The following is a 21,878-nucleotide window of genomic DNA, read 5'->3' as shown; positions in this document are numbered from 1 at the left end:
GGCATGGGCGGCCCCGCGCACGTGGTGGAGATGTGAACTGGCCGGTGTCTCAATCCTGTGTAGTCTATGTCTATGCAGCAACGACGCCAGCGCATCGGGGCTCAAAGGGTGCAAATGTGTTGGTAGTGACTCGGGCAACACGATCGAGTCAATTGCACGAGACGCGACACCGAACGTGACCCGTTCACATGCACTGGACGACGACGGAGGGGGCTCGGAAACCGTGTTTAGCTCGCCAGCCTTCTCAGGGGAGATTGATGTTGGGCTAGGAATCGGATGTAGGCACGCTGAAACAAATCTCACCACAGTTGGAAGAAACCTTTTGGAGTTTTGTGGGATTTGGTCCCAATTCTTTTTTTTTTTTTAATTTTCGTCAATTTAGTCATAAATTTGTATTTGACAAAAAGGTTTATGACTACATTGGCGTATCTTTCAAAAAGTATAAGATTAAATTGGTACAATTTAAAAGTTCGGGACTTTATTGACAATATTTGCAGGACCTTCTTACATTGCTTTTTAATTCAGGAAAGAAAACAGAACAAACATGAAGAAAGAAAGAAAGACGGAAAGAAAGAAAGAAAGAAAGAACACAGGTTACAAACTTGACTCTTTGAGTCCAGTTTCTGCTCTGCAAATCTTTCCTTGCGTTTTCCCACAATCATCTTCTCTCTCTCCCTCCCTCCGACCCTGGATCTAAAGAGCTGGATATATATGCCCACTACTTTCTTTTTTTCGGTATGCCTTATGCAGAGTTACAGACACACAGTCGAGGCCTCTTCCAATGGCTCTTCCTTCTTCTTTCGCATGTCCTGTGTTTTATACTGGTAGTGTTAGATTAAGAGGAGAGCTTGGTAACGTCCTTGCTGGATCTGTTGTACTTCATGTGGCTGTTCACGAGCTGCCCCGCCGCGATAGCCGACATGAGAGAGAGTTCACCGGCGAGGACAGAGCCGGCCACGACCGTGGCCAGAAGCCTCGCGTTAGCTCCCGCTGCCTCCTTGTTAGCACCTTTCACGCCGAGCAGGTTCAGACATGCCGACTGGGAAGCGAGCTGAGTCCCGCCTCCAACTGTACCCACCTGATGATGAAAGAAAGAAATCGCACCATTAATTCCAGACTCATTAGATATTCGTGGAAATTTTCTATTAGATTCTATCATATGCAAACAAGAATAAAATACAATCAATTCCCATGTCGAAGTTGCATCCGGATTCAGCGAAATCACTAGTGAAGCATTGCCAAGTTCACATCCTGTTTTTGTATTCCCTAAAGCCATGTCCTTTTCTGAACTCCGCTAACTCACTCTATTAGAATTTCTCTTTTCTAACAGTCTTTGTTCATTTGTTAGAGATATTCCTAGAGGATAAACAAGTGAGATATGCAAAGGGGCTTGATTTTATACCTCAATAGAAGGCATGGTCACAGAAACATGAAGGTCCTTTCCATCGTTAAGGGCCTCCATCATGGTTATGCAGTGAGAACTCTCCACATTCTGGGCGGGATCTTGACCCGTGGCGATATAGACGGCTGCCACAATGTTACTCGCGTGGGCGTTGAAGCCTCCGAGAGCCCCAGCCATGGCGGAGCCAGTGAGGTTCTTCAGCATGTTGAGCTCGACCAAGGCCTCGACGCTCGTCTTCAGCACCTTCCTCACCACATCGCCCTTGATGGTGGCCTCACAGACTACGGATTTCCCTCGCCCCTCGATCCAGTTCACCGCCGCCGGCTTCTTGTCGGAGCAGTAATTCCCGGAGATCCCGAGGACGTCCATGTCGGGGAAGTCGTTCTGGAGGAAGTCCAGAACGTTCTGGACTCCTTTCGAGACCATGTTCATGCCCATCGCATCTCCTGTGCTGCAGGAGAATCTCGTGTACAGATTCTTTCCAGCAATCGCACACTTGATGTTTTGGAGCCTTGCAAATCTACTGGACCTGTTCAGAAGCAATTGCAACAAACATCATCAATGAATGCTCAAACCAAAACTCAACTATAAATGCCAAAATAGGAGAAAAAGCGAAAAGGTAACTACATAAAGTAATCATCATGCAAATCAGGAAAACTACATATGCACCACTTATCAAAAATTACGATCCACTAGTCTTAAGGCTCGCAATTTCTGATCTTGAACCAAAGGCCACCAAGCTCAATCCTTTTCAACATACTGTACACCGATTTTACTACGTATTATTAGACTCAACGAGTGATATCGACCCAGAAGAGACCTTCTAAACAGGAAAAAACCAAACCAACCTGTTGAAAACAACGGCCAAGCTGTCGAAATTCGCGGGATTCTCCAAGAAGAACTTGAGATCAGCCGCTCTCTTCGCCGTGGCGAACCTCACGATAGGAGCCCTGGTCATCCCATCCCTCAACACGACGCTGGCTGCGCCACCGGACACGAAAATGGCCTTGCAGCCCCTGTTCGTGCTCGCTATCAGACACCCCTCGGTGGTCGCCATCGGGACAGAGTACTCCCTCCCGTCAAGCAACAGTGGCCCAGCAATCCCCACTGGTATCTGCACATATCCAACTGGCATCTCGCAGCACTGTCCCAATATGGACTCGTAGTCGAAGCCCTCCAAGGGCAATCCCGAGAGGGACTTCCCCGTGATCCTCTGCAACGCCTCGCGCCGAATCGCAGCAGCTCTCTTGCAGTCCCCAAGCTTCGTCTCGAGCGAGTACGATGGCGTCTTTCCCTGGACAACCGAATTGATAATATCCTCGTCCTCTTCGGATAAAGCGCTGGGCACTGCCTCAATCACCTTCTCTTTCGGGGCGTCCTGCACGACCGGATCGACAAACTTAGGTTTGTGCACGATTGGCGTGCAGTCGAGAGCCTGGCCACAGGGCGAACTGCGGGAATCCTCCTTGAGGAGGATCTTCTCGTGATCGGCCCCGGCGACCACGACCTCATCCTCTTCATCGTCTGCCGTCCACACATCACCGGCGGGACGGAGGATGAGGGACTGGACGAAGTCGACGCCGAAGAACCCGACGAGGTAGATGAAGGAGGCCACGAAGGCGACGATGGCCGCCATCTCGGCGGGGGTCACCAGGTGGAGCGGCGTCGACGTGCGGATCTTCTCCCTCCACCGCGAGAGGAGGTAGTAAACGACGGAGAAGAAGAGCGTGAAGAAGACGGCATTGGTGACGTAGAGGGGGAGCGGCAGGGCATCCGACGCCTTGAGGGACGATGCGTAGCCGGCGACGGCGTCCTGGTGCTGCTTGGACTTGGTGTTGACGTGGCCGTCGAGGGCCTTGTCAGGTCGCCGGCGAACGTCCATCGTGGGCGGCGGCGGGGCTGCCGGCGACGAGGGAGGGAGAGAGGTGTTCGACGAAATGACCGGGAGAGAGAGAGAGAGAGAGAGAGAGATAATAGTGGAGGGAGTTTGTACTGTGGGTTTGAATGGAGGAGCGATAGTATAGGAGGGTCGGTATTTATAGGGTCGTTGAGGAGGGGGGTTCACGCAGGATTGGAGGGGTAATGAGGTAATTTCAGTTTTTCAGTGAGAGAGTGTTGGCACGTGCGAGAGTGATCAAGGAGAGTCAAAGTGAGAGAATTGGTAGATCTCTTTATTGTCTTCTTCTTTGCCATTTCAGCTCGAAATCTTTCTAAAAGGGCAAAAAAAAAAAAAAATTGTGGACATTTTTGCTTCTGCCTTTTGTCACTTCTATCTCCCATTTTAAGAGCCTTCATGATACGATTTCCCTACCATAACAAGAAACATAGCGTCTTTAATGAAGTACTCGATAAATTATATTACGCCCGCAATATTATTTTCAGGAGAATAACCATAAAATTCATAAACTTCTTGCAATTATGCCAATTCAGTCTTAAACATCTTTTTTTTAGTCAATTAAGTCCTAAACCTTTTATGTTTTTGCTAATTCAATATTTTTAATGATATTTAAATATTTTTCAAATTTGTTAATTATTTTTTTAATAATTCTTTCTATCTTTTTCTTTTTTTTTTTTTTTTGGCTTTGGGCTGACAGGACCAGCCGAGGGTTGGCGGAAGTCGTCGGCCCCTAGGTGAGGGTCGCTAGCTGCAAGCCTCCAACGAAAGGCAGGAGGTTTAGGACTATTTTGATTATTTTCCCTATATTGTTCTAGTCAAAACTCAAGAGCCGTTGTCCCGATCATACTAAGTCCTAGGAGATTACCCCATCGGGGTAGGACGCTAAACCATTTTAATTTCCTTATTTGTTTTCTCTTAATGAGAGGGGACGCGAAGTACAGTAATCTCACGCCCACGAATTGAAATTACTTGATTGACATTTAATCTCGAACCAATGCCCTAAGATGTCGTGCCCGCTGCTATATGGAATAACGGGGGTTATGTACCTTTCAATCCTTCAAACATCACCAATCCACTTGTACGTAGTTTGATCAAAACCAACAAGCTCAATCCTTCCAAGACTAATCTCAAGAGCTAGAATCTTGCCACCTTCAACTTATGACTTAGGTACATTTACACCTCCAAAAAGAAGGCCCAACTAACATCAATTTCGTACCTAACCCTAAAATTCACTTAAAATATGTGGGTCTATATTTTAACATAACATGAGGTGGTTTTTTCACTTTTGGCTGCTTTAAAAAGTCAAATAGCTTAAGGTGATTTGGGTTGGCGTTACCCAATAGAGACCAATTAAGCAGGTTTTGCTTGCCCTTATGAGAAAACAGGAATTAGGGTCTCACCTTTGACCCTTTGACTGCAATACCGTTTTATAATGGGGAAATGAGATCAATTTTGAACTATGTGCTCATGCTTTATCTGCAGCTGTCCCTGTTTGACTTGAAAATTTTTGTCATGTGGTTGGTTGGGTGAGGGAGAAGTTAGCAGAGCTGGAGTCCAATTGGCAACTTTGAATAATGCAATGCATGCCGGCGGTGAACTTTTTCTCTTCATCAAAACCAAGGGCAGAAATAAGATTAGTAGTTGAGCGAATAATTAATCTCGATATTTCGAATAACAAGGAGAGAGGAAATTTTAACTAATCATGTCCCCCCCTGCGGTTATTATATGGTGTGAGAGGATGGTCGTGCACAGCTTAGTCGCCTCTCGCTCGTTTGCGTAATTTATCATTGGCGGAAATTTCAACCGGGCTCGTTCCAAGCTCCGGCTCGCAATAAATCATATAAAATACATATTTATCGTGATCCATTCATAGAGGTATTCTCTTACTCGCTTTTATCCGAAGAATGATTCAAAATTTGAACGAACAAAGTTAAAAGCGGATGAATATTCTTCACAAAGACTTGAAAAAAACAAAAAAAGTTGGCGCAAGTTACCGCGTGTGATGCGAAATTAAGACGATTATTATGTTGATGTACTGCCCAACCCATAATGTCATTTGCGTGCACATTTAAGACTAATTTTACGCGGAGGGAAGATCACTATACATACAAGCCTACGAGTGTTTAATGGATGGCATGGACCAATCAGAATCGAACACAGGGGATTGAATGAAAGGACATCCTTTTAATTTCGACCGTTTACGTCCAAAGTTGGATGAAGTGCCCGGCTCTCAAAAGTCAAATTAGGGTTCACATCACATTTATATTTTTCTCCAAATAAATGCCGAAGGTTGGTGGCATGCAATTCATGCAGAAATTGCATAAGACTCGGAGAGAGAAACAGACACGGGATGAAGTATCCAGAGCGACAAGGACAAGGGTTCGGATTTTTTTTTACATCATTTGTTTTTTTTTTTTTGGTTTTGGTTCATGCCGTGTTTTTGTTTTAATCTAGTTAACAACTGACATGAGAAAATACAGAAAAAAAATTAAATTCTGTTTTCGAAAAGGAAGGAATAGATGACTCGTCATGTCGGGTAAAGAGTTATGGAATAATTAACGCGGTATCGTTGGGTGAATGAGCATTTGCTCTTTCCGAAAAACATTCATGATAGCTTCGCACGATAATTATCGCCGGTTATAATAATAATTATTTTTTAAAAAAAAGGGTCGATGCCAGGAGGGTTTCGATCGAGACCTAGTCGGGATTATATCGCTGTTAAATTTTACTATTTTAGTCGTGCTTATATCGTTATCAAAATTCGGAAGCATAATACATATATTAATCCTTTGTTTTTTTTACCATATCTTTCCCTTTTTATTCTCTCTTTGGCAGTTGATGCAACCTCAAGTCCTTCCCATAATTGCCAAATGAATTGTGGACAGGTCAACGACAAAGAAAGTTTTAGTATAGTTATTTCTTAATTGGAGAAAAAGTCTGCAAAATGAGGCCGTGTATATTGTTCAACTGTTAATTTTTTGCACGACACTTTAACATGCGTTGAGCCGACCAACTTTGACGTCTCCATTCCTCGTTACTCATTCAATGCACAGGTAACGACTCATCGCTCTGAAACCAAAAAAAATTTCCTCCAATGCATATTAACTTAAAAAAAAATTAAAAAATGAAAGACTAAAGTTCCATAACATTGTTACTCGGGATAAATTTTCTCATATCGTTTTAGGTTCCTCATTTCGCTCGAAATCATTGTCCCTCACATAATTCGATTCCATAACAACTTAAGTCAATCCCGATCTTTCACCCTCCCCGGTTTTGATTTCGAAAGCGGCGGTTCTGGCTTCATAAGCGATCGTAATCACGATGCGCTCAACGAAAAATCTCCACCCAAATTTTTTTTTTTTTTTTTTGCTTTTTTGGTTGCATGTATTGGATGGACATCACAAAAGCTCGATTGACCTCATCCGAATCCCAAACATTCAACATTGTCCATCTCCAAGCATGGCCAAGTTCTTGTATAAGGGCAGTGTGAAAAGGATCATACATGCTAGGAAAGTAAACGAAATACTGCTGGCTATACAATAATCATTTGCAGGGAAGTTGAAGGCGATTGCTCTGCGGCAGAGATCTGGATCCATGCACTTTCGTTCCAGTCTGCTGTGGTGGGCGCCAGTTCATTTTGCTTAATGTCATGAAATGCAACGCTCGAAGAAATCAAAATCCGTGTGCCCGATAATGCATTTGTGTCCCCAACTTGAATGATTATTTGTCAATGAGCAACTTGGGAAGAAAAAGAACGCTCTAATTAGGTGCATTCGGTGACTTTAACGATCACAAAATATGATGATTATGTAGTGAAATAAATATGAATAATCGACCTCCTCCGAGTGAAATTTATGTAGCATGTTCTAGTTTCATTTCGAAGTTAATTCTAAGTAGATCACATCATCGTGCATTTTTGTCCAAATCGCGTCATTTTCGATTAAGAGTTCCGTTCGTTATCCACAAGAAGGAAAAATAAAAAGTCCAGACATGAGACAGAGATGAAACGGGGACATTTCTTTCTCGTGCCGTGCAGCATGCTGCAACGACTTTTCATCAGGGTTTCAGTAAGCGACGGAGCGATGGTCGCTATCAAAAACACCGTTCCGCACGTCGAGCACGATCGAATCAAGAATTTGTACAAATGAGAAGACACGACGAATCTATCGGATCGAGCCCGGATCATCCCGAGGAGCAATTTACATGGCTCGATCGCTTCTATCCTGTGTAATTCGCAGCGCTTTTCGGCTATCGATTTCTAAGCGACGCCAAGTCTAGATTTTACCTTTTGGCCTTTTCGTGATGCACACTGAACGAAGGGAAAGGGAAAGGGAAAGGGACTCAACACTGACACATCATCATCAGGTTATTGGGAGTGGATTTGGGCAATACATGCCATCATGACTCAACAGAAAAGGAGTTCAATTAAAGAGAGAGGGGGGTGGAGGAGGGGAGGGGGGGTGTGATGCACATCTTCAAAAGAGGTGGGGAAACATTTAATGTTGGCAAAAGGGGTTGGAGACGCGACCTGATTATGACTCAAGCGGCCAGACCGCAACTTCGGGTGGGGAGCTTAGAAACCACGGCAATCAATTATTCTTTTTCTTTTGAATGGGACCGATGTTTGCCCCCAGCTTCGTTTCGACACTTAGATTTACAGATGAAGTGAGAGAGAGAGAGAGAGAGAGAGAGAGACATTGACACATGAGAGAGAACCCCCCTCTCCTTGTTTTTTCATTATTGATTTGCTTCAATTACAGAAAGAGAATTGAAAGGTGTGTGGTTACGTTCCCATTTGGATTAACTTCTCGCGGCTCACAATCGGCAAAGCGTTGTCGAAGCTTGGAAGTTTAAACAATAAATGCTATAAATATGGAGAAGCTCCCTTTCGTTCCTACTTTTTCCCAAGCAAGAGGAGATGGGTTTCTTGAGTAAATGGACAGGCATTTTCTGGTAGACGATGTTGTGATCCGTATCGTTTGTTTCTCGGAGAGTTTTCCTCCCGCTGGCCATTGTGACTCGAGGTACGCCACGATAGAAAATGCAGAAGTTTTCTAATAAAAAGAACGTCCATCCGATAATTATCCAGAAACAAAAGTATTCGCTCTATAGATACGCTTGAACGGCCAAATTGCGCAACAGCATGGGGGACTTCTCAGACCCGCTTTTAAGAGTTTTAGTCACGGCCGCCTCTTAGCGAGTTTGAATATCCAATTGATGACTAAATCATATGCCGTCATCCGGTGCCAGCCCTTCCGCGGGGGGGTTGGGTGGGGGAACCAAATGAAGATCGAAAGCATTCTCTAAGTGAGGGATCTCTACTCTAACTAACCGTATGAAATTAATCACCCGTGCCAAAAGAATGTGACAAAATTAGAGCAAGGGAAGTTCTGAAATATAAGAAGAGGGAGGGAGAGTAAAAGACAAAATAAAAGAGGATACATACAAACATGGAATCACGCAGCGTTGACACCAAAGAGCATGAGGGACTTGAACAGCATTATGTGCGACTGGGGTGAACAAGTCAAGATTCAAGGGCGGTGTACCGAGCAAAGATCGATACATTGGACTTTGCTTTTCAACATGGAGAGAGCGAGGGGGGGGGACCAAAGACATCATGACGAGCGCCATGGAAGCCCACATTGACTATGCAATCCCAAGTGGCTATCGCGTACGAGCGATGTTCTAAAGTGGCGCGTTACTCCTTTGCATCCACCATTGTTGACTAAGATTAGAGAGAGCTCTGAGAATCGACGGAGAAAGGAGACTCACAAAGTATAGGTAGGCCGACAACCTCGCCATTTATACAGTACATTTCCAAGTGGGGAAAAAGGAAGAGGGAACTTTTACAGAGGGAATCGTGCTCTCTATCCTGCCATAGAATCAAAGGGTAAAGGATTTTTTCAAACTGGTGGTGACACCAATTATACGCGGGATCGCAAAATTTTTTCGGAGGTGTGAGGTGAAATCGTCATTCCATTATTATGGAACCTATACATTGTTGAAATATGTATGTAAGGACACGCTGAACTTCCCCAGAGCTATGCTCGCTCCGCACGAGATCGACCAACAAAGGGAAAAATCGTGAGGCGTGCCTCCTGAACGTGTCTCTCTCCAGATTGCCCAACACTCTCAGCGCCGTCACAACTAATGCCGTCCTGGCCGCCAGTTCTTCCTTCTTCGCCGAACCTAGCGGGAGAATCCAGTGAAGAACCAGCCGGTTCGCCGATCTCACCTGCGCGAATCGAGGGCTCGTGCAATTCAAGTATGTTTGCACCACTTCCATACACACTGTGACCAGCCGTGATTCCGTGCCCATCTCACTGGACAATCCAGGAAATTGCAGGAGCAAATACTGAAGAAAGTTGAGATAGCTCTGGTAAGACTCGTTTTCAAAATGAACAATGGGTGGACCTGAGAGCTCTAGCACAGAGCACACTCTCTGAATCTTCTTCTGCAGTTTCATTTCAGAGTTCAGTTGGTGGGCATGTGAAGCAACTGAAGAAAATAACTCCAGGATGGTTGCAATATTGCCTCGGCATAGAGATTTTGGGTGTGACGTGTACAGATCGGCCACCACCTGTACAAAAAAGAGAAGAATTCCAGGATGATCAATACACTGACATAAACTTGCCACAAGGATGTTCCTTAGAGATCTTCCCCAGAAAAGAAAATTACATAAAAAATGAGAAACAAGCTTGCAGCATAAAAGCAAACCAAAGAAAAGGAGCACGACACGAATGGTCTATCAGTGAATATATGGAGCAATCAAAAGATACTTTTGGAGGATCGCTTGAGTGGAGGATAAATTAATTGCACAGGAGAATTGAGACCCACAGATGAAATTAGAAGATGGTCCTATTCAGTACGTGAATGCATCTGATCATAGGGACTCAAGAGGTACCTGTATCAAGAGTAGCTGCACAGCAATGTGACTCTTCATCCGCGAAATCACGTAAGCTGCAGTGTGAAGATTATCATCCTCAATGTCATCACTGCTGAGCCCGTGATCGGAATCCATTTCCAAATCTGTCTGAGAATAACGAGTGAATTCAATGTTATCCATGGTTCCTAGAACCTTCAAAAATCCAGGAATAGTCGATTCTGTTGCTTCCTTCAAACCCACATATATCAGCCTCCATTCATGCTCTGAAAGTCTGATGCCCAAGTCATCTGTTAATCGCACTAGTGCAGCAACACCTGTACTGGCAGTACCTTGAACAGGACTCTTTATGAACCCTGTTATTATTAAAACAACACCAGGCAGTTGAGGCCTCACCACATCGAAGAAACTAACAAAGAGATCTACTAAACAATGTGCAGCCACAGAAGCAGTTTCAGAATCCCAAGTACTTCCTTCAGATTGTGAAGATCTAGCACTAGGTGATGACTGGTCATCCCTCACAGGCACCTCTTTCTCAGAGACAAAATTGAATATCGGAAGAACAATAGAGTTGAAAACAGCAATCCAGAACTCGCTGGAGAAGACATGACCATGATCCTTCAGTATGCTAAAAAGCACTTCTAAAGAACTTTTCCTGATTGCTAGTCTGGAATCTGATGTCAGTTTTGACAACCCTGAATAAAAGTACCAAGGTTAATGACTTACATATGCAAGCCTCACGTCAAACATAGCATGTGCAATGTAGTGAGAGAAAATCAAAGGAGCTCTTTCAGCAAATACATGTACCACATCTTTAGTGTACTTGTTTCACCTCAATGAAGAGCAATTCCTTTTTCTATGAAAGAACAAAATGGCAAGACAGATTCAAGGTCTCTCCACAGGAGTCTATAGAGGAATTAGCACTGAGAAGGTGAAAAATGGCGAGACAGATTCAAGGTGAGCCCACGCATATCATCATAGATAAAGCCCTAGTTCCAGATTTTTTTATGAAATTGTTTGACACTAATCCTGCATCTCGGAGCAACAACACTACTCCTTATTTGTTTGTTTTTCTTTCACTTCAAACAACTGAAGGACACTATTCTGACCAAAAAATAAAAGGACACTATACCAGGTTGGCAATTTATCTATCGCTATATGAATATATCAACCAAAAGGACCATTCTCTTAATGATGTTATGAAAAACTTGACCAAAAGCTTCAAATACTTCAAAAAATAGGAAAATAAAAAAGTCAACCTATTTGATCATATGCTATCTGCTTGAACATTCTCTGCATATAATTCTATAATTTGCCCCTCATTATCCATACAACATCAAAGACAAATTTCTGAAAACCAGTTCCAGCCCGATCACAATAGTATACCGAAGGAAATATGATATTTAAATCTTCAAAACTTCTAAACTAAACAGAACTATGCTCACCTCAAACTGCAAGGGGTTACAGTCGGATAACTGAACCAGGTGATTCATAAATTTTCAACCTTATGTATCAGCAACCATGTATCTAACTGTCATATATTTCTCAGAACAATAAATACTTCATTTAAGATCAGCTTTATTTAATGGCAAGGTCATCTCAAGTCTGTGGCACTGATGCCAAACATGTAGATAAGGTTGCCAAGCAGCGGCATCTAGAATAAGACATTAATTATAGGGCAAATTACCAGCAAGTAAAGGGACCCAAAAAGATGATGGCTCGTCCTTATTGATGAAAGTTTCTGCATTCAACACAACCTCACCACCACCTTCTGCTGCATCTGAAGTTGAACCATCACTTATGCTCTTCCCGTTGGACAAAAGTTCACCTTCAGCAAGTTTGACCGCACAAAACCGAAGAAATGCTATGGCATTGGGGCTGACATCATTGTTAAATCTGCTAGTCGTAAAAGCAAGGAGGCATCTTACACAGTCCGTAAAGGTCATCGCCTCAGTCTCAGTTATATAAGGGAAATATTCACGGACAATCTTTTCCATGGTTTCGAAGGCCAACAAGACAATATTCTTCCTCTCATCAGCTGCAGCAGCTGTAAAAATCTGAAAAAAACAAGATACTCTCTCAGAAGAAAAGACATGGCTAATGAGATTTCGGTTTCTAAAAGCTCAAAAATTCAATCAAGTCAGCCATAGCATCATGGACCAGATATATACAAACAAGAGACATCAATAAAATGCATAACCTCCAATATTCTGACCCTTCTGCTACCCTAACCTTAATTGATCAAAAATAGTATAATTAAAGTCAAAGAGTTTATCGAAGAGTTAACATACCAGGAAAACACTTTTCCACCCAGATTTGACATTGCTTACGCGGCTGAGAACCATCTGAGAGATACATCTAACTATCAGTTCTCTAATCTCTGCGGAGTTGCTTTTCTGCATAACAATTACAAATGGTCTAAGAAACTCATTCTGGAAATTGTAGTTTGCCAGCTCCTCCCGCTCCAGGAACTTCATAGCCAACTGCCGCAACGAGTCCATCACAAAGATCGCAACTGAAAGATTTTCTGATAGCCCAACTGACACAAAGAAATCAGACAGAACGTTCCATATACGAGACCAAACTAATCTGATCCGGTTCATATTATAATGCCTGCACCAGAAACATGCACAATTACAAAGACGTAAAAGCCAATTCTCATTTTCCACAGGAACGCGCATGACACATAATGGAAGAAACTCAATATGCAATCAAGATGACATCTTTCAAAGAAAATGTCGGATATGTGCACTGCAACAGGGCACATACACCTTTCAGTTTCTTCTGATAATTTTCAGGTGATGTGCTTTCCATAGCACAGACCTATCGAGGTGGAAGTTGATCCAGACAACCAAACAGAAGAAAAAAAGTTAAAAGAGTCTTACGCTATTTCTACAATTTTTGTTAAGCTGAAAACCCGAGGGTCAGTTGGAGACTGCAATTCTGACATAGCAACCTTGCAAAGGGCCCTCACAAAAGCAACAATTGCTTCACTGTTCAACTGTTGGCTATGAACAAAGACGTGGTTTAGCTCAAAGTTCCCAATCTGGTCCAGCAAATTCAAGTTTGATATGAAGTTACTGAGCTGCTCAGGAGTTACTGGTCCAGAAGAATTAACTCCAACTGTAGTACTATCATATGAACCCCCGCGAACAACAGCCATCACTGCAGGATTCTGAATAGTTCCCTTTTTCTTTAGAGATGAAAGGCCAATGGGTTTAGGTGTTCGTTCCTCTGTTTCACCATTTGATGCAGTAAGAAAAGATGCATCGGTAGGGGCACCTTCTCCTAATAGTTGAAGATGCTCAATTCGAGAAAGGCACGTTAGTATGTGCTCCCAGGCTTCCTGAAGATGATTACCATCTTCAAGAGCAATCAATATGATTGCCTGCACAAAGTTGAAACACTAAATTATGAAAAGGTCAAACGTAAAACTGTTAAAACACTAAAAGCAACAAGCATCTCGTAGAGTACCTTAAAAACTAGAATCCTCATTACACCTAAGTATCTTAGCTTTTTGCTGAGACTTATAATCTCTATCATCTTGAAGAGTCAAGAAGGTACAGAAATACAGTTTGAAGAAGCAAAACCAAATTATTGCACATAATGTTAATTCAGAAATGTCTGAGGAGGCAGTCCATCTAAATTTTTCAATACACATATTCAACAAGTTGTGCCATGGTACCACCATCTAATAGAATACGTGAAACTCCACCTGTCAAATTATTATAAGCAAGCACATACCTTAACGGCATCAACATTCTTTTGCTTCATATCAGCAGCACAGTGGAGGTAAGTGAACTTTGCAACAGACGTCATGAAGGCATCTCTCTGCGTTTGCATACCCATGATTGCAGTGACATGCACGGCATAACGAAATCCCTGCAAACAGTGAGCAGTAGCAAGCCTATCATCGCTCTGGTCGAGTGTCATACTGAATGCAGCCAACATAGGAGCCCAGCAGACCTCCACCATAAATCTCAGTATTGCTATATCGGTGACAGAATGATACGTAGACCTGTCGCACCAGAGAAAAAGTACATCAGTAACTTCAGAAAATTCAAGAGAAAATTGCAGTGTTGGAATTTTCATGGGCTGGAACAGTGCCCATGACATTAATCATTTTACGGTGGTTCCAACGAAGCCCCTGACATTTATCAAATATAAACAAGATCTTTAATGCAGAGGAAATGTGCAAAGCCCTTACAATGGAAAAGGAGACATAACGACAGAACCCAGATTTTCATCCAACTCAGGCAGACTGACAAAAGCACATGACACGCCAAGCACATTCTTTCTTTTTTCTTTTTCTGAACAATCAACGTACATAACTGAAAACACCAAGATCGTCATGGCCTTGTACATGCTCTCCATTAGATGTCCTCGATTACCACTCACCACCATATGTTCGAACTTTGAAACTAACAGAATATGCTATTAATGAACTTACTCTGATTTTCCAGCTTTGGCCTTGAACTGTTCCTGGATGTGCTTTATGAGAAGCCCATTTGCACCTAACGCTTTTTCCTCTGTCTGCTTCCCAGTGACTAGATTGAGAATACCGTCCAATCCTAGCAGTTTATTCAGGCTGTTCGCCTGCTTGCTCTGTTGAGCTGGAGAATCAGAACTCATTTTAATTTCATTTTTAACAATTTGATCATAAAGGGCACCAAGATATTCTTCCGGTAAATCCTTCCCATCATCTATTCCTCGATTGTTCCGGATGAAATCAGCCTTGCTCATCTATTTTAGCACCAGAGCAGATGATCAGCACAGGCTTACTGTCAGTTTTGCATATTTCAGCAAATAAGGTCATAGATCATTCCAGTGCCACTATACGGCAATATTGCATTTACAAGCTATTATATTCCAACAGAAGATCTCTTGAAAGAGAGAAGAACAAGATTTTCAGGAACTTTGTAGAAAAGTAGTTGCATATGTTTCTTGGCTTGCCCTTTTATTAATGAACACCGAAAAAGCACCGGTTGATACACTCCTACAATCAACAAGTCTCAATCTGTTCCTAAAGACACATATGAACAACACTTTCAAACAGTTTCGATTATTCTGTGACTGTGAATCCACACGAGGGGCAAAAATAAAGAAATGACAACTCAACCAAAAAAACCAAATGCATGAGGCACCAACTTAATCATTACAGAAACTTTAGAATATCTGAGAGATGGAGATAAGAGCAATTTATCCTACCATACCTTATCCTTAACCATGTTATTATGCGCATCTGTGTTAAGCATTATCACAGAGTAAGCAAGAACATATGCAGTATCTGCGCTAGTGAATGAACTTGGGTTGCATTTACAATAGCGTTCAGCGAACTTCTCCATTATGCGATCAATCTTCTGTGCCTCCCCAGGCAGCCTGAAGCCTCGTAGGAAGAACCTTATGGACTCCCCAAAATCCATTTCTTTGAAATTGAACGAATCCACATAAGCATGCATAACTTTTAAGGGAAACTCATCCCTCTCCCCCAAATAATCACCTATCACAGTTTCATTCAAACCAGAAGCATTCTTCAGAAAAGCAGCGATTTCTTCAGGAGAACCACCAAGTTTTTTTGTGCCGATAAGAAACTCAATTCCCTTGGAAGGTTTCCTATTAAACAGTGCAATACCTTTCTGCAGGAAAGTCAGAAAAACAATCAGTGAAGGCAGGGAGGGGCTTTTCAGCGCAATTCTACTGAAAAGAATCTAATTCAGCGAAAAAGAGACAAAGGAAGCAAGAGTATAAGCCAACAGATTGCATAGAAGACCTAAATAGCAGATATGCAATCAGGTGTCACTTGATTACAGACAAGCTTAATGACTAACTGATATGGTCTAACCCCATAAACGGAAAATGACCTGAAGCTCCATCTTGTAGGCTCGACGCTGCTCAAGGGTGGTAGCATCAGAAAATTCTGGATTTACTTCAGGATGAAAATCATAATCTGAGACAGCTGCATCCTCTCCATTGGAGGTAGAATGAGCCTCTGTTGATACATCACTTTCCGGAAATCGTGTATGAGAGGATTCTCCTATTCTCAGCTGTTGGTCCATCCAACCTCCCATTGATTTAACGATGGTACCTAAGCACTTCACTGACTCATGCCGAAAGGTAATATCCTGAGCTGGAGACAAGGTTGTGGCTGAACCAGCTGGTGGTCCCAAGGCAGTTTTAAGTAGACCATTAACAGTCCTGCGATTATCTGATTGAATTATAAGGGTTTTAATACATTTGAAAACAACAATACAAAAAACTCAGTATAGATAAGGACTGAGTGAAGGTAAAAATCAACATGAGGGCAAAGTAGACTCAATAGCTTTCAAGTTTGAAGGTGGCAACAAAATATTCTGCTTCCAGAAGTGATGGGTTCTATTTGAACCAAAGCTATCAAATCTCAAACCAAAATAAAAGACACTGTAATAATTTCAAATCACCACCAACCAAGGTGGCACACGCCATAGACAGGGACAAAAAAAAACTTACAAAGAAAGCTCAAAGCACGTTACTGATATGCCTTGTTCACTGTTGTTTCAGACTTCAGAGTGGCCAACTACTTAAATTCTAAAGAGCCTACCATATCTCAGTATATCTCATATTTCTCTACAATCTTAATAGCACCAATAGAAACTAAAAGTCCTTAACATTTCAAATTTGGTCAAACAAAAAGCCACAGCCTAAATATTTTTTCCATAACCTGGCATACTTTCAACCCACTACCCCCCTTGCCCCCCTTCTCCGTCTTCTCTTTCCTGGCTCTTTCTCTCTTCCGAATCCCAGCTTGCAATTCTGCCGCTTCAATCTGTGTTAATGGGTGCAGTGGTGGTGCCACAAGATGGCTACTGTCACAGTTCAAAGAACATTACTACAACATTATAGCTACTTCTCAATCTCACAGAAAACAACCTCAAGGGTAGTTCAAAACAAGTTCATTCTTATTATCTTGACCTGCCGATGACGGTCATCAATAATTTGGTGTAGACTATGACAAATTACTGATGCTTCCCCATAAATTTGTCATCATTAAGCTCGAGTTTACATAAAATTCAGTCCCATTGTTGGATCTTCCATGAGGTGCCACCCTACAAATAGTTATTTGAACAAAGATATATTGATTTTCTTCACAAAATAAACAAGAAAATACTATGCTGCTGCTTTTATTTATTATTTTCAAGGGATAAAGGCACTGGAGGTCCCTAAACTATTGCAAATTGGTCAATCAGTTCTCTTAACATTTTTTTTGTGCAATTGAGTCCCCAAATTATGTACTTTTTTGCTCACAATTCTTCCATTATAAAGCAAACAGAGATACAGACATGGATTCCATGTCAGTGGTGACTGGACTTATGAGTGATGACATGAATATCAGTACCTATGATGATGGCATGGATTAATTAGAAAATTGAATCAAAAACTCGAACCCTACTACAGAGAGAAAGGGAGACGAGGCAGCTGGAGCCATGTCACCCCTCTCAAGCACCGGCAAGGACCTCCGGTGCCACTATTACTTGCTTGATCGAATACACCAACGAGTCTGAGTTGTGAGAGATAGATTTGGTGGATGGCATGGTGTTGAATTGTGATTGCAAGAGGTGCAAAGAGATGATTGCTCGGTGGGGAAGGCGAGGGTTTAGAGGATAAGGTGTTGGCAAGTCAGTGCAGGTCAAGTTCAGACAGCAGAAGGGGTTTGGAGGAGAAGGTGTTGCCCATTTGACATGTTGTGCACTGTGGCTCAACCCTTCACTGGCCTCTCTCTCTAAAGTTGTTTATGGCGTCGTAGAATCCCACATTTTCTTTGAATAGAAACTTAACGCAACATCAGCAATTCCAATTGTTTTTAAATGGAAGGACCAATTCAACCCCAAAAAATCTATAGTTAGTGACCCAATTAGAAAAAGAGAATTGTAGGACCTAATTGAACAATTTGCCAAACTTCAGGAATTTCCAGTGCCTGTATCTCTAGTTTCAATGGGCAAGAACAAGAATGGGATGTAGAAATCAAACCCAAGAGTTACCGGGTCAAAGCCACCAGGTGCATCACTTATTACTAACTTGACAGTTTGCTTTGGCTCATGGACTCTTGATTTCTTCCAAAGTATCCAAACTTATAGACTATAGCGGGATATAGAAGAAATGGTTAATAAAGTACCACTCTGAATTAATTGTAGGATAGAAAGAGCCAAACAATATCCTATATTCTCAAAAAGGCAAGCTACGGAGGTCTTACATCAAAACTGCTAACAAGTTCCTACCAAATAACAATAACAGTCCAATATAAGCTAATTTCTGAAACATGTCATTGACAGGTAACACGTGAGGTAGAATCCACAATGGAGCCACCAAATTAACCCCGAGGAAACCTTAATCAATTGACTGCATGAGACAAAACATCAGAACTTGGATAGCATGAGGCAAACTAGCCAATGAAGAGTCCCATCAGCCTATAGATATAGACCTCTCTGCTTACTTAGTAAAGAACAATAAGACGTTCTATGAGATTCTGTATTAATCCTGCATTTCCACGAGATCCTGGACTCGCTATCTCATGATGCCGGATCCTAAAGCAAAGTTCAGTTTAAAGTTCCCATATCGACCTAACTTTCAGCCTCAAACAATTCTTCTGTAGCCTCTCAAGAACAAATGATCCGAGTGCTCCGATAAAACCAATGACTAAAGCATCTATTAAGCGCCGGTGGCCAAGCTTATTGCTGACATTGATTGTAATTCGCTCATATCATAAGGAGACCCTTGATAGATTACAGAATTCTCAGACATAGCTAGTAAGTAGTACCTTTCAAAAATGTTTGGGGCATCCAAGTCACAGTCGTAGTTAACAAAGATATCAATGAGAATCTGCGAATCCTGAGATATCTTCTCCAATAGGTTGAGAACCGTCATTTTCTGTAAAAAACTAGGCTGCAGAACATTCTCAAGCACCCGAAGCACAAGCATGGGAAAGAATATTCCAATTTCTGCTTTCAACCCTGATCTGAACTTTGATAAGAGGCTCATAAAAATAGAACATTGAAGCTGGAAAATAGCCATGACTGACAATGCACTGTTCTTTAGTAATGATAAGCAGAGAAACTGCTTAATGGCGCTGAGAAACCTGCACAAAGGTAAGGAAATGAAGCCTCGTTAGAAACGAACACTCAACTTTCGGGAAGCATTATAACTGCATGTGTGCACAAACTTGATGAACAAAACATGCTAACTTAACAGCACATGGCGCTAGGTTGTATCCTAAAAATCCAATCTCTTAAGTATTTTCAAATTTGGATAACTGATATCTTCTCTCCGTTCCTTATCCTTTTCCATTGCAAACCAAACAATGGAGTATCCCGCAACATAACAAAACTCCCATGTAATAGTGCACGTAAAAAACAAAATAGAATGTAACAGTGTTAACGGTACTCACACATCACATCCCAAAAGCTAAGCTTCCAAATAATATGTCGGAGTACATCAATTAATAATCTGAATTGTTTTATATAAAGTCAACTGTTGCGCATTTATTCTTTACCCTGTTAATTTAGGACAAAATTAGGCAGGCGACTAAAATGTATTCATCCCTCTACCACTGTCTTGGCTAGAGAACATGTGAGTTGCAGACACCAGGAGGAAATCCTTTGCAACTTACACACTATTACAGAAGAATTCCCAACGATTGCAGGGAACTTTGTCCTGTTGTATAGTCAGCTATTATATTCTGCATAAACCCTCCAACCCCGTAACCAACTATCATTTCTTGTGTGTAATAATTTCTTTACATGATAAAAAGACCAGTATAAAGCAACAACAAAAATTATAGAGTCCCATAGACTGTAATAAAGCTTAGGCTGGACAATATTACAGTCACTGGTCGATGACCAAGAAGTTAAAATATCAAGCGTTGATATGGTTAGAACATTGTAATGAAATCATAAATTGCTCAAAAGGAGAAAGGAGATTTCATGCCAAGTATCATGGAGTTCATGATTCAATCTCTCTATCGGCCATGATATACTATGAGTTTACCCGTATACATATGGCAGGCTGAAGAATAAGAAATTTGGCTTTAATTCTACAGCAATTTTGCTGACATTAGTTGCCTATGTTACTGAAGCTGAAAAGGCTGGCTGAAATTTAAAACTAAATAGCAACTGTCACTTGCCTCTCGTTTGTGCGCCAAATAGGACCACCATTGTCGATGACGACCTTCAGCAGCTCCAAAGATAAAATTTTCCCTCTCAAAAGTATTTGATCATCGGTCTGCTCTTGAGTTGAGAATTTCATCGACAGTTTACACAAGTTCTTAAAAAGAAGAAACCCGTCTTCTCTAATCTTACTGCCACCGCCTGATTTAGCTCCGTCAGTCGACTCTGCATCACTCAATTCGTGTTTCTCATCCTCTTTCACCCCAGGGACATCCCCATTTTGCAAGTCTGAGGTCGAATGCAATTCCAAATTCTTATTCACAGCAGTCCCATCGTTGGCATCAACAACCTCGTTAACAAAATTCTGACAAAAATGTATGGAGCTCCCTTCGTTCAAATTCTTATCCGTAAACTCCAATAGCTCACTAACAGACACCGTCTTGAAACTAACAGCCATCGAGTCCTCCTCAGCCCGACTGAAAACAATCACCACGATTTGCGCCAGAACAGACTTGGCACAGATCTGGTTAGTCCCATTCTGGCCACCGAGATACACATTGTAACAAGTCCTGACTAAATGCAACAAGCAATCTCCTCGAATCAAAAGGCAAGGCGACCGTACAGCCGCTAGCGCAACCCTAAGCACGCCGAGCTCGATGGCCTCCTCCCCGATCCCGCCTGACTTACACACGCCCTGCAACAGCCTCAAGATCGAGCCCGAACCTCCACCGGCGCTGGCCTGATCGCCATAGCCGGCGACGTCACCGATCTCCGCGTGGACGAGGTTGAGCGAGAAGAGCCTGAAGGCGCACTCGAGCGCGGGCTCCACGATCTTGCCGTAGGCGGAGTCGAGGGCGAGGATCAGGGGCTGGAGGACGAAGTCGGAGTCGGAGAGGGAGAGGCCGAGCAAGGGAGAGGGAGGATCGGCCGAGACGGGGGAGGGGGCGGAGGGGATGGTCTCGAGCTTGTCGAGGGCGGATTTGCAGGCGGAGACGATGTGGGAGTGCTTCCTCCAGGCGGCGTTCTTGATGATCTTGTCGAGGGAGGGGCCGATCACGCGGCCGCAGCGGGACTGGCCGCCGAGGGATTGGGAGGCCGACATTGAGGGGGAGGAGGAGGAGGTTCAGGGAGTCGGCGCATTTGCAGATCTGGGGCGGCGACGAAATGGCATCGCGAACCAGTCTCCAGATGAACGATGCGAAGCGAGAGAGAATAGAGAGAGATGTGGGGGCGATGATGTACGACTTTGTCAGATCGGAGCGGGGAATTTCGTGATGGAGGTGATAGTCCTTTTTAGTTCTAGTGTCGTATGATGGGAAAACACTTGCAAATTGCCAAATGGCAACATGCGATATTCCTATAAAACATAAAACTTACGGTTGATGCAACATGCAATATTACCATAAAAATAACTTATGGTCAATTTAAATATGTGGTAACATAAAGTAAAATTATTACTATCTATCTGAAAAAAGATTTTTACGGAAACTAAAGCTATTTTATGGTCAATTTGCATACATTTTACCGATAAGAGGTGATTTGCAGAACTTTATTAATCAA

The 21,878-nt window shown here is 42.6% G+C and overlaps 2 protein-coding genes and 1 long non-coding RNA gene across 7 annotated transcripts; 1 reads left to right on the top strand and 2 right to left on the bottom strand.

Annotated features, from left to right (window-relative positions):
* Window positions 1-504: 504 nt before the first annotated feature.
* LOC115756849 (3-hydroxy-3-methylglutaryl-coenzyme A reductase 1-like) lies at window positions 505-3,403 on the bottom strand. The gene is made up of 3 exons (XM_030696818.2): window positions 2,251-3,403; window positions 1,403-1,931; window positions 505-1,078 (listed from the first exon to the last, which is right to left on the bottom strand). Exons 1-3 carry the CDS (start codon window positions 3,282-3,284, stop codon window positions 836-838), a joined length of 1,806 nt encoding a protein of 601 aa, XP_030552678.1. The 5' UTR covers window positions 3,285-3,403; the 3' UTR covers window positions 505-835.
* LOC115756850 lies at window positions 1,902-2,233 on the top strand. Its single transcript, XR_004017257.1, has 2 exons — window positions 1,902-2,021; window positions 2,055-2,233. It is a non-coding gene; the product is annotated as an uncharacterized LOC115756850 (long non-coding RNA).
* Window positions 3,404-9,055: 5,652 nt separating the features above from the next.
* Window positions 9,056-21,594, bottom strand: LOC115756838 (brefeldin A-inhibited guanine nucleotide-exchange protein 1). Of its 5 annotated transcripts, XM_030696803.2 has the most exons (12): window positions 21,556-21,594; window positions 20,336-21,478; window positions 18,974-19,291; window positions 16,044-16,377; window positions 15,396-15,818; window positions 14,633-14,925; window positions 13,927-14,200; window positions 13,068-13,570; window positions 12,474-12,795; window positions 11,870-12,239; window positions 10,204-10,877; window positions 9,056-9,879 (listed from the first exon to the last, which is right to left on the bottom strand). In XM_030696803.2, exons 2-12 carry the CDS (start codon window positions 21,418-21,420, stop codon window positions 9,271-9,273), a joined length of 5,205 nt encoding a protein of 1,734 aa, XP_030552663.1. In that variant the 5' UTR covers window positions 21,421-21,478; window positions 21,556-21,594; the 3' UTR covers window positions 9,056-9,270. The 5 variants fall into 5 exon arrangements, with proteins under 5 accessions (XP_030552663.1, XP_048128460.1, XP_030552665.1 ...); XM_048272503.1 differs by lacking the exon at window positions 21,556-21,594 and having other exon boundaries at window positions 20,336-21,549; XM_048272505.1 differs by lacking the exon at window positions 21,556-21,594 and having other exon boundaries at window positions 9,738-9,879; window positions 10,137-10,877; window positions 20,336-21,549.
* Window positions 21,595-21,878: the final 284 nt, after the last annotated feature.

The sequence above is a fragment of the Rhodamnia argentea genome, chromosome 11 (genome assembly GCF_020921035.1).
Source record: "Rhodamnia argentea isolate NSW1041297 chromosome 11, ASM2092103v1, whole genome shotgun sequence".
Classification (NCBI taxonomy): domain Eukaryota; kingdom Viridiplantae; phylum Streptophyta; class Magnoliopsida; order Myrtales; family Myrtaceae; genus Rhodamnia; species Rhodamnia argentea.
Note: the sequence above shows the minus strand (reverse complement) of the source record. Positions and strands in the feature narration are given on the sequence as shown.

What these genes read in the sequence shown, in the direction of transcription:
- LOC115756838 (XM_030696803.2), bottom strand. Translation starts at nt 21,420, where the DNA reads ATGTCGGCCTCCCAATCCCTCGGCGGCCAGTCCCGCTGCGGCCGCGTG. An exon ending in ATAACATGGTTAAGGATAAG is followed by an intron (nt 14,926 to 15,395) that starts GTATGGTAGGAT and finishes GTGCTAAAATAG; the next exon opens with ATGAGCAAGGCTGATTTCAT. An exon ending in TGCAGCTACTCTTGATACAG is followed by an intron (nt 9,880 to 10,203) that starts GTACCTCTTGAG and finishes TTTTTTGTACAG; the next exon opens with GTGGTGGCCGATCTGTACAC.
- LOC115756849 (XM_030696818.2), bottom strand. Translation starts at nt 3,284, where the DNA reads ATGGACGTTCGCCGGCGACCTGACAAGGCCCTCGACGGCCACGTCAAC. An exon ending in TTGGCCGTTGTTTTCAACAG is followed by an intron (nt 1,932 to 2,250) that starts GTTGGTTTGGTT and finishes GCTTCTGAACAG; the next exon opens with GTCCAGTAGATTTGCAAGGC. An exon ending in TGACCATGCCTTCTATTGAG is followed by an intron (nt 1,079 to 1,402) that starts GTATAAAATCAA and finishes TTTCATCATCAG; the next exon opens with GTGGGTACAGTTGGAGGCGG.